This window comes from Sciurus vulgaris (genome assembly GCF_902686455.1).
Source record: "Sciurus vulgaris genome assembly, chromosome: 8".
NCBI lineage: Eukaryota > Metazoa > Chordata > Mammalia > Rodentia > Sciuridae > Sciurus > Sciurus vulgaris.
In genome coordinates, this window is record NC_136468.1 from 151,382,889 (window position 1) to 151,394,808 (window position 11,920).

General features: G+C 56.1%; 1 protein-coding gene across 2 annotated transcripts in view; it reads left to right on the forward strand.

The window, feature by feature from the left end:
- The window catches only part of GLT1D1 (glycosyltransferase 1 domain containing 1), an 82,311-nt gene extending 80,419 nt beyond the window's left edge, over window positions 1-1,892 (forward strand). For both annotated transcript variants that reach the window (XM_079152489.1, XM_079152490.1), the window contains one exon: window positions 1,544-1,892. In XM_079152489.1, coding sequence (XP_079008615.1) covers window positions 1,544-1,705 — 162 coding nt within the window. In that variant the 3' untranslated portion in view covers window positions 1,706-1,892. The remainder of the gene's footprint in view (window positions 1-1,543) is intronic.
- The last annotated feature ends 10,028 nt before the right edge of the window (window positions 1,893-11,920 follow it).

An 11,920-nucleotide genomic window follows, 5' to 3' on the forward strand; every position in this document is an offset into this window, starting at 1 on the left:
ACGGAAAGATCGCCCACTTTCCGCAGAGCGGATCCATAGCACATCAACATGTGATTCCGTTCTGGCGAAGGTCGCTGTTTACTCACAGCTGAGAGAGGCCGTGGACATTTAATCTACTATGATCTTGAGAGGACCCGGACGCTTCTGTTAAGCCCCAGAGCCTTGTCTGCTGCTCTCGGTCACTGTTGCCTTGTTGGAGTCCACGTGGGCGGGGGCAGGGGTGGGCGAGGAGAGTGTGCCCGAGTCCTCTGCCCCGGGACCTCTCATCTTCGCGGTGCCCTGGGACCAGGCTTTGCCTTCCCCTCATCTGCAGCTGGGGACTGAGCTGCGGGGATGGCATGTGACTTTAGCCCAGGCTCCTGGCTCAAGTGCTCTGCTGGTGACTTACATGCCTGACAAACAGCAGGTCCTCTCTAATAGCAAGGCGATTCCAGCTGCTGACCGTGAAGGGCTTTGATAGGAAGCCCTGGACCGCGGGAGCCCTCTCCCCAGCGCCCCAGCCTGTGGGCCCCGTGAGCGGCATGCCTGAGGTCAGGTCGGGCCTAAACCAGAGAGGCTGGCGGCAGGCAGAATCGTGCCAGGCTCCGCTCTCCGTGCCTTCTCCATGCAGGCAGGGTGGCCCAACCAGTATCCTCTGCCCCTCCCCAGATGAGCCGCAGTGTGGGACTCAGAGAGGCTAAGCAGCATGCCATAGTCACACAAAAGAGTGAAGCTGTGCAGGATTTGAAGCCTGAAGCCTAGAACTCTCCTGCACCAGGTGCCACTCACCCACGGTGGGAAGATGCTCTCGGAGCCCAGGGTAGCCCCATGGCCTGGGAGGCCAGAGGGTGGCAGCGTGGTGGCGCTGTGCACAGCGTGTGAGGCTTGGTGCCCAGGAAGACCACGTCTGTATCTCAGGCTGAGCTCAGGCCGGCATGGTGGCCCCTGAGGCTTCAGAAAGAGCCGTAGCTGTCGTTGGTTAGGGAAGAAAGGGACACAAGCATGCCCGGTGCGCCAGCTTTTCCCAGGATTCTCACCTTTGCATGCATGTGTCCACGTGTATGTGCCTGTGTGCAGGCGGAGGCATCTGTGCATGTAGGATGTGTCTGTGCACATGCACACACGTGTGTACATATGTACGTGTGCCCTTGTGTACAGGCAGATTATACAGATATGCATATGCATGTTTCTTTTTTTTTTTTTTGGTACGAGGGATGGAACCAGGGGTGCTTAACCACTGAGCCACACCCAGCTCTTTTTATTTTTTGAAACAGATTCTCACTGAGTGGCTTAGGGCCTCACCAAGTTGCTGAGACTGGCTTTGAACTTGCAATCCTCCTGCCAGGGCCTCCAGGTCACTGGGATCACGGCGTGCACCCCTGCTGCCCACACACGTTTATTCTCAATCCCAAGGCCTGGTGTTGACTGCAGTCCCTCCTGAAAGCCCCTTGCTCCAGGGCGGGGGCGGCAGATGGAAGGCAGAACAGGAGCCGAGGCGGGGGCTTTCCGACCTGTGTGAGCCCCCTCACCTCCCCTTCTTCCTCCTCCACTTCCTCTTCTGCAGGAGTTTGTTCAGCTGGCAAAGCGGCTCATCCGGGATCCTGCGCTGGAGCGAGACATGGTGGCCCAGGGGCGGGAGTACGTGAGGAGGCACAACTCCTGGCAGGTGGAGAGGGAGACCTACCAGCAGCTCGTGGGGAAGCTGGAGAGGTGTGCGGAGGACTGAGGGGCCAGCTCCGCACCCCCCGCGCCCGCCATGCTCCTCAGTCCACACCCCTGGCGGGCACCCAGCAGGCCAGCCAGGACCACTCGGCCTTCTCTTGGACCTGCAGGGACCCCTGTGACCCCACGCCCACCCCCGCCCTCATGTACCGCAGAGGCTGCCAGGCACATCTACCTGGGTCGGCTGCTGGAGGAGCACAGGACGGGCCCAACGGCCAGACGGGGCCTTCCGGGGCCTTCCGGAACTGTCGGGAGGACTCCATCAGCAGTTCTAGGACTTCCTTGCGGATGGCAGAGGCCTCCTCTGAGATGCTCACCGTGCAGACCCCTAGTGCATCCCGGCCCTGACTGGCCCGTGGGGCCTGGCTGCAGCCACCCGCATCCGGCTGCTGGAGAGCCCTGCGGGATCTGGTTCTGCACCTCCCACCCCTCGAGACTGGTGCAGTCAAAAGGCCAGCTGTGTGTAGACAAGGTCCAGCTGCCCTCCAGGCCCTGTCCACCTCTCCTGCTGCCCAGACACGGCCTGGAGGATACCTGGGTGGCCCTGAGCTGGAGGTCTCTGGGTTCAGTTGGAGCCGTCCTTCCCCTCCCAGCATCAGGGAGCCGGGGCTGAGTATCCGATGGGTCGGGGACTATGGGACAGCACGAGGGCACCGCAGGCTCTGTCCAGTGGTCGTCGTAACGGGGCCTCCCTGTGTCAGCTCACCCTCCCTGAAGTCGGCTCCATGACCTCAGCTGCTGTGTCTGCTGGGAGGACCTCCGCTGAGCACTGACCTCGCTGTAGCCTGACTGACGTCCCTGACCGTCAACGGGGGCCAGCTACCCCTCGGCCCCTCGAGAGCCAGAAGCTGGCACCTTGAGGAGGGGATGGAGGACCGTGGCCGGGTGCTCTCCTGGAAAGCGTCTGGCGAGGAGCCCGCCTGGGCTCTGGAGGGAGGCGGAGCGGGCAGGACCAGGCCTGGAGCTTCCCATCTCAGGCACAACTTGGGCGCCTGCTTCCCACCACCATGTCCTTAAGAAAGGCACAGCCAGCATTCCGTCCTCAGGAGGAGCAGCCTCGCCCCGTCCTGGGGAGGACAGCAGCCGGCTTTGATTCCCTACGGTGTCATTGGCCCTTTCGCCCTGCACCTGGGTCACAGAGAGCTGCTCTCCTCTCCAGGGAGGCCGAGGGGGAGAGAGCAGTGCTCTGCTCCTCTGGCTCCTCCTCAGGAGGTGGCCAAGCATGGCCCACTTCCCTGGACCCTGCAGGTACCAGGAGGGAGGGAGAGCCAGGCCTGAGCCCTGAGCCTGGGGGTAGCAGGGCCGCCCTAAGGAGAGGCACGGCTAGGGCACGTCGCTCAGCTACCGTCCCACGGTGCTGCTGTTCATCAAGCACCGACTGTCCTGAAGCGCCCATCTCCTCCTCCCCGAGCGACCTGGCAGGTGCCTGGCCTCCACCGGGCCATCACCACTAAGCTACTCTTCCCCGGCACACTGTGGGGAAGGGCAGGCTTTAAGTTAATAAAGTGTCAGCATCTGCGGAACAAAAATAGCCGCCGTTTATTCTTCTCGTGAGCAGCCTTATGCCAGGAACGGGTCCCCCCGCCCCCAACCCCTGCACCTTCACAGGAAGTGCGATACCCCCACAGCTAATCGGGAGGAGTTGGAAATGCTGCCACATTCTTACACCACGCCCTGTCTGTCAGCTTTCCACCACTGTAATAAATGCCCGAGCGGACAGCGTTACAGAGAGGAAAGGTTTATTTCAGTCACAGTTTCGGAGGTTCCAGTCCAGGATGTGTCAGCCCCATTGCTTAGGGCCTGTGGCAGGGAGGCAGATCGTGGCAGGAGTGTGTGCTACAGCAAACCCCTCCCCTCATGTTTGGGAAGTGAAAGATAAAGAGGAAGAGGCCAGGGTCCAACCACCCCCCAGGAGCATGCCACCACTGACAGAAAGCCCTTCCACTAGGCCCCCCACCTTAAAGGTTCCACAACCTCCTAATATGGCCAAGCTGGGGACCAAGTCTTTACTGCATGGGGGACTTTAAGTTCTAGACTGCAGCACAAAGGATAGATGTAAAAGCAGCACTTCTCCATAAGAGTCCTGGATGGTTTTGGTCTCATTCTCTGTTCACTTTATTGCTCAGACATTTTGTGTATGTTTTATTTTGCTCATGTTTGTGTTTGATTGACTAAGGATAAATTTTCAGATGTAACTAAAGACAGTATCTCTTTTAAACATGGAGAGAAAACACTTCCATGTCAGTATTAATGATGCTGATGACCTCGTGACAGAGCAGAGAGGCCCTGCTGACTGTGGCCTCGGAGTCCGCAAGGCCAGGGTGTGCACACGGCTTCTCCTTGAACTCTCTCTTCATACCCTCCCTGACTCTCACAGGGCGGTGGTATCTTGGCAGCTTTTGTTGCGGTGACCAATATGCCCAAGAAGAACAACCTAGAGGAGGAAAAGTGTATTTGGGCTCATGGTTTCAGAGGTTCAGTCTATGGTCAGCCAACTCCATATCTCAGGGCCCAAGGTGAGGTGGAACGTCATGGCAGAAAGGCGTGGTGGAGGGAAGCTGCTCAGTTTATGACAGCCAGGAAGCAGAGTGAGCTAAGGGCAAGGAGCCAGGGGCAACAGTCCTCAAGGGCATGTCCCAGTGACCTACTTCCTCCAGCCACACCCTCCCTGCCTACAGTCGACACATGTTAATCCACTTAAATTGTTAGCCCATTAAATGGATCAAACAGTGATTAGATCAAAGTTCTTGTAATCTAATCATTTCACTTCTGAACATTTCTGCATTTCCTCACTCATGAGCTTTCTGGGGACACCACATATCCACACCTTAACATTCTACCTCTGGTTCTCACAACTTCATGCCTATCTCACAATGCAAAATATATTTAGTCCATTTCAAAGAGTCCCTATAGTCTTAACAGTTCCAGGATTGCCCAAAAGTCCAAGTCCAAAACATCATCTGAAACTCAGGACAGCTCTTGGCTCTGAGGCCCTGTAAGATCAAACGTCAGTGGTGTATGTCCAATATGTAATGGCACAGGGTAGGCATTCCCTTTCCCAAATGGAGAAATAGGGGCATAGAAGCAAGGGATGGGACCAAAGCAAGACTGAAATCCAACTGGGCATACAGTTTTGCAGCTCCGTGCCCAGCACCTGAGTGTCTGAGGGACATAATAGTGTGGCATTCTGCCCTTTTGTCCTTGCTGGTTGCAGCCCCCATGGTCTCCCTCTTGCCTTGTTTCTACTTGATTTCTGCAGCTTTCTTTTGCAGATGTTCCAGGGTAATGGCATCTCTTAATCTTGAGGGTTTCCACTGAAGCTTTCTCCTCACATCTTCATGCATCATATTCTCAGGCTGTCTACAGGGATTCTGACTCTAATATATTTTCCTGGACTCCCAGGCCTTGCTTTGAAATCTCAGCGGAAGCCTCCATGACCATCTAACTCTAATATCCTGCATTTTTGCAGAACCAGCACCATGTGGTTGATGTCAAGGTCTGCTGCCATCGCAAGCAGTAGCCAAGTCTTCCTGGACTCCAGAAGCAGCCACCTCTGAGTGCCTAGGTGACTCAGCACAGTGAAACAACTTCCTAGCCCACTGAACCCCTGCTGTGCAAGCAGTGTGCCCACACAGTCTCTTCTTAAATTAATTTAAAATTTTACAACTTGAAGCCTGCAATGTGTGAGGTCTTGCCAATTCCTGAGATGCTCTCAAGCATCTATTGTCTCTATAAAGTACTTATCATCTCTTTTGTGGTTGTAATCTCTTTAATAGCTACAACTTCTTTAGCCACAGTTTTACCCGCATTTTTTCTAACCAAACTGCAAGTTTTTCAGATCTTTTTGTAGTGGTTTCTGCTCCTGACTATCATGGTTAATTTGGCTAAAAGCTGCCAGCATTATCCATTTCACCACCTGAATGGTGTGTTGCCTTGAAATTTGCTCCACCAAACTGATTAGTTCATTACCTTTGAATTTAATCTCATGCAAAGTCTCAGGGGAAAAATGTAGACAACTTCTTTGCCAGAATGTAACCTGAATGGACTCTAGTCCAACTTCCAATAGAGTCCTCCTTCCCCTCTCAAGTCTCATGAGCCCAGTATTTACTGTCCTCAGTCCTATCGGCAGTCTGGGCTTCTGAACTCTCACCAGAATTGACCATCAAGCTCTGCTTACAACATTCTAAGGCTCCTCTGGTCTGTGTCTTCTAACTTTTCCAATCTCCTCCCACAAATCAGTTTCAAAGACTTCTGAACCACATGGTCAGGTTAATCACAGCTCACCCTACCTCTGGTACCAATTTCTGTGCTAGCTTTGTATCATTATGACCCTGCATTAACTGCCACAGCTCTATGTAAAAATCTGCCCTGCCTTATACAGTTTGAGTGGAATTTTAAGAACATCTGAATTCTCAGCAGGTATTTTGGCTTCAAGTGTCCCTCATACCCCTATGGTGGCCTCCATAGCAATACTTTGCACAGCTATGTGACCTTTTCCCATGGAAGGTTCTTGATGGCTGAACCTGCCTCACCTGCCACTCATCTGCAGCTCCCTATGAGACAGGGACAGTGTCTTTCTGACTACTGCTGCTGTAGCAGAAGACCTCAGGCTGGCTAATGTGCAAGGAACAGAAATCTATTGGCTCACAGGTCTGAGGGTGGAAAGTTCAAAATCAAGGAACTTCCCACCAGCAAGAATTTCTGTGGTGGAAGCACAAAGTCAGGGAGGGAGGGGGAGAGGGGGCTGAACTTGGCCTTTTTTGACCTTACTCCTGGTAATGACCCTACTCCCCCAATGAGGGCAATAGCTGGTTCATGAGGGGTGGCCCATGACCAAGCATCTCAGGTTAGGCCCCACCTCCTGACACTACTGCTTCCAGGATTAGGACTCCAACACGTGAACCGTGTGGCGAATCGGCTGTCACCCAGGTTTCCAGGACCCCCCACGGCTCCCTCCTTCCTGGATTTCCTCACACTTCCCCTCCTCCACTCTCACTTCAGCTCTTTAATCCCAATGTCCTCGTGGAGTGTCAGGGGTCCAATGTGGGAGGACCATACAGGAGGACCTCTGTTCCCAAAGCCAGCCCTTGCCAGGAGGCACACTTGAAGTGGCAGTGCCCAACCTTGGCTTCGTGGAGTCTGGTACTCAGTGTCATCCTGGACCAAGCACCTCAGGTTTCCAGGGCAGGCTGGGCCGAGGCTCCCCAGAGGTCCAAAGTGCAGTCCTGTGGCAACCGCAGGATCGTGCGATCCATTGAAACAGGAAGCAGAACTTCATGGAAAACAAGGATGTTCTAGGAAAAGACTGGACTGTGACTTGTGCTGAAAGATGAATCCCAAGATTAATGAAGTAGGTTAGATCTGTTTATGTTTAACCGGATGTGGAGGGGTTCCCCCAGACCAGCCAAGAGGAGACGAGCAGCTCTCCAAGGCCTGCGTGTGCCTGGACTCTTGCTCTGCCTTAGAGTCTGGGCCTTCTCCTGCGCCGCGGTCTCTCACCAGCCTACCTGCTCGCCTCCTTCCCTCCGCCCTGGCCTCATGCTGCCCAGCCTTGCAGGTCTGCAGTTCAAATGCCAGGAGCTTCCAGCCTCCACTCCAGCAGGGTCAGCAACTTCTGTGTCCCCGGCAACATTTGTGATTTTAGTTTCCAGCACACTTACTTTGTGTTGTTGCATTTTAACATTGAACCATCTGTGACCATAATAGGAGGGACCCACTTGGCATTGGTGGGGAGCCAGAGGACTCAGGTAGGATTGCATTTGGTCATGGCAGATGGGAAATTCCACAATAGACATTGACTTAAGCAAGAGACAAGCACATCTTCTCTTGGATAGAGAGATTCACTGGGCAGGTGTGGTTTTCCATGGGATTAGAGATGACCTTGCTTCTATCCCATTCTTTCTTCATCCTCAATAGGTGGCCAACCCTATCTCATGGTGCAAAGTGGCTGCCTAAGCTCCACCATCATGCCTGAATTCCAGGCAGGAATATGGGAAGCAGGGACCTGTCTTTCCCACTTTCACTTCTATCGCATGTCCCCACCTTGCTGCAAGGAGCCTTGGGTCTGACTGAGGATGAGGGATCTGTAACTGGGAAAGGGGGGGGGGGTGTGCTTTGTGGGTCTTTGCAGTGTAGCAGCCACAGAGAGCCACGAGTCAGATCCTGCAGCAGGTGCGGGAAGCCTGGTTGCCTTCACCGCAGGATACACTTGAAGGCCAGGAAGAGTTTCCACTGGCCTTTCCTCTGCCCCTCAAGGCCACACGCAGCGCGCCTCCTCTCCCGGAAGGCTCATTTGCACTAGGAGTTCTCCGCCAGCCCCAGGCATCGATGAGAGTCTCAGACTTCGCTGTTTCTAGATTAAAAACCCAGCATCAGGCTATGCCACCTTAAATGTCCTGTGTGTCGGGCGGAGCACCACCCCAGATGGCACCATGAAATCCAAAGCTGCTGGCCGCATGCAGAATTCTGGTCCCTCCGCGCTCCTGTGGCTGACCCGCAGGAGGAAGCTCGGACACTGTTACTTGGGTGTCTGGGCCTTGCCACCTCGGAATCTGTTCCGCAGGGGTGCGGGAGCCCGAGGCCCACTAGAACAAACACTGATGTATGTGAGGGACAGATGCCTGGAGCTCCGTCGTGTGCAGCGTCTAGGACTAAGACCTCGCAGGGCACCACTGTCCCCCGCTGCCCAGGGCCTGGCATGGTTGGACTCATGTAGCCTTGCGGATTTTGTCACCCCGTGCTTGAGAGTGCTGGAGCCCCTGGGGTCTGGTCAGGAACAACACCCCAGCGTGGCCTCCCAAGCCACTCTGCTCAGGGCCAGCATCCCTGTGCCCTGGGGCGTATTCCATTCTGGGTACTGCTGGTCACTCCTGTGTTCTTTCCACAGGCGCGTGTGGCAGGGCTGGGCCATGCACCTTCTGAGGCTGTGGATAGTGAAGAAACCAGCCGCCCACCTGGCAGGGCCACTTCCCAGGGTTCCAGCAGGCATAGACGATGCTCCACAGGGTGTTCAGTCAGAGGGCCGGTGACCTCGGCCTAAGAGCAGGGGTAAAGGGTCAGGAGAGCAGAGCAAGGTTTCTCAGAATACAGACTCCGTTGGAGATGCCACGTGGAATTCCAAAGGGACTCCACAGGCTCCGAAGAGCTTCTGGCAAAAGGAATACGATGGCAGGGCAGGTACAAAGGATGACTTCATTTGTGCGGGTGGCCACAATCCGCGCTAGATTATTTTACAACCGACCTGTCTTTTCAGACCCAGGTGTAGGGAAATACCTTTCCAAAAACTCATGCAACTCTGCTGGATGGCACGAGCTGTCCCCTTAGCCAAGATGAAAGAGCAGCCCCTTCCGGGGGAGGCCGTGGACTCGCCCTGAGCCGGCAGAGCGCGTCCGTAAGACAGAGGATGCCCTCAGCGTCAGCGTGTGCAACGCAGCCTCTGGCGTGGAAAGTGCTGAGTCTTGCTCCAAGTCAGGATGGAGGTGGATGTTTGCCAGAGTCCAGGCAGTAGGCAAGATTTCTCCTCAAGATTTGGGGCAAATACCTCAATTTTAGAGATAGCACCTTTCACATCTAAAGCTCTGCAGGATTCCGGGTTGCTAAGATGACTTCCCGCCTCTTTTCCCCGAGCTGCCTCTCCTGGTGTCTGTGAGATACAGGCTCTGTGGTTGGTGGTCGTGCGCTCGGCTCTCATGGACAGAGTGACCTACAAGGCCACCATTGGGTCCTGCACTTGGTGAAACAGGGCCATGGCTCCAGCTCTGTCCACAAAGCAAAGGTGAGTCAAACCCACCGGGTGCAGCGCTGGCAGCGCTGACCGTCACCCGCCCCTGGAAGACGTGGAAGGCTCTGAAATGCCCATCCTCCTGCAGAGGCTGGCTCCAGGGACCCTCCCTGGACAGCCGGACTGTTCACCCTGCTCTCTGCCGAGGCCCCAGCGCTCTGCCTGCCTAAGCCAGGGGCAGCCAGCGGGTCCGCAGCTGGAGCCACGCTCCGCAGGGAGCCGCCTGGGCCCGGCGGCTGGTCTGGCCTCACATGCGCTCCGCTCACGCGCAGGTAAGGCCTGCCTGGTTTGGCCCCAGGGAAGGCTGCCGTCTCTGGCCAGAGCATTCGAGATGGTCCTCAGCCTGTGAGGATGCTTCTGAACAGTCTCCTCGGGGAGTCTGGTCGGGTTCTGTATTCGAGGGCTGTGGTGCCTTGACTGGTCAGGGTCTCCATGGGTGCAGAAGCAGCTCTGGTGTGGGACACAGGCCACTGGAGGGCGGCAGCCTGCTCTCCCTGGCCTCCCTCTGTCTCTCTCTTCCCTCTCACACACAGGGGTCAGACAGATGCTCCACCAGGTCCAAGGGTCATCATTCTTAATATCTGCACATTTATTTTGAGCTCATTGCTTAATGAAAGAAGCACAAGAGGGATTTTGAGTGTTAAATACATTAAGACCATGGGTCTTGGGGCCATTTTTAGTCCTCTGGAAATGACCACTGTTTGGATAAGCCTCATCAACTATCGTATGCAGAATGCGTCCACTTCTTGATGGCAGAGTGACCTCCCAATGCGTTAGCTGCTCGTATTCTCTGCAGGCACACAGCAGACACATGCAGGTAATTCACTGTGAAAATTGGACCTTCCTGAGCTTGCTGCCTTTGAGGGCGGAGGTGGGATGACAAAGAATCAAAGGCCCGGCCTTGGATTTTGGAGGAGGCTTTTGAATGTCAGGAGAGAGGACAGCGATCACTCCTGAACACCAAAGCCGGCATTGCACAGCAGGGTTGTGGAGAGGAAGAGGGTTCAGGGTCCACCTGCAGGGTCTGGATGGCATCTGCACGTCCAGAAGGGCTCAGCAGTCTGTGATCGGCAGATTGGAAAGGAAGCCAAGGGGCGTCGGGGTACCTGGGCCCAAAGGGCTGCCCAGGCCTGAGGGGGTGGGTGTAAGGCCTGGAGCCCGGTGCTCCTTGCTGTCCTGCGGGGGCAATGACCAGAGGTGGTCTGGGTCAGAGGGCACAGCGCCCCTCTCCTCCTCCTGGAGCTTTGGGAGGGTGGGCCCAGTGGCATTGCTGTGGGTCAGGAGGGCGGTCAGCATCTGGTCTGCCCCACAGCATGCTGGATCTGTGGGTTATTGGAGGCAAAGTGAGGCTGCTGCCAGGGACACTTGCCAGTCGATGGCAGTTTGTGACTCCCAGTTCCAAGAGGAGGGAGCAAGCAGCCACTGGGGGCCCCACAGGCAAGTGGCAGAGTCCACCAGGAGACAGGGGAGAGGCAGGCCTCGGGCTCTGTGCTTCTAGGAAGAAATGGCAGAGGCAGGGCCAGCAGGTGTGGGTTTGGCAGGTCTGGGTCACTTTAACCAGCACTGGGTACAGGGCTGCCCCCTGCTGTGTAGCGCCCGGGCCTGGGGCAATGAGCCCAGGTGTACACTGGTCCAGGACGGCTATGTTGCCGAAAGCTCCATCCTTGTCCCCGATGCCAATCCCGTAACGAGGACACGGCTTTGAGAAAAAGGACAAAGAAGTTTTATTGCCTTGCTAGCAAAGGAGAAGCACAGGGGACTTGGAAGCGTTAGTCAGGGCAGGTGCCCAGTGGTCCGGGGATGACCAGGGCGGGCGTGCATGGCCTCAGGGTGGAGCCTGCAGGGCAGGGAGCTGTGGCTTGGGTTCCCCTGGGTGGGGTCCTCTGGAAAGCCCTCCCTGGGCTGCACACTGCATCTCAGAGTCCAGGGGGACAACAGGGAGGCAGGGGCCGAGGGGAGGTGACCCAGGCACACTGCTGGCCTGCGTAGGGTGAGGAGTGCGTGGCACAGGCTTGGAGAGAAGCCATCAGGCTCTGAGTGTCAGGCCACAGTGTTGCGGGCCCCGAGGGCTGATTCAGCCTGTGCTGGAGAGCTGCTGATGTCCACCAGGTGAGCGCTGCTCGGGGGACGGCGCTGTCCTGCTATGTCTCACATGGAGGAGGACAGAGGCAGGAAGAGGCCAGGAAGCTGCAGGGATAGGGTGTCTCCTCGAAATTCGCCAGACTCCTTTTTTCCATTCAGCAGAATGAGGCTCCATAGAGTTGCCATCAACCTAGCGTTGGGGCCTCTGTGGGGGCCACCCAGACCCTGCCCAGAGGGCGGTAGTGTCTGTCCCTCCACCTGCTCAGAAGGATGGTCAGTGGGCAGCCCTCCCTTGGGTGGCCAGAGTTGATCAGAACCTCCTGGTACCCACCAGGGGCTGCAGAGCCCAGGCCAGTC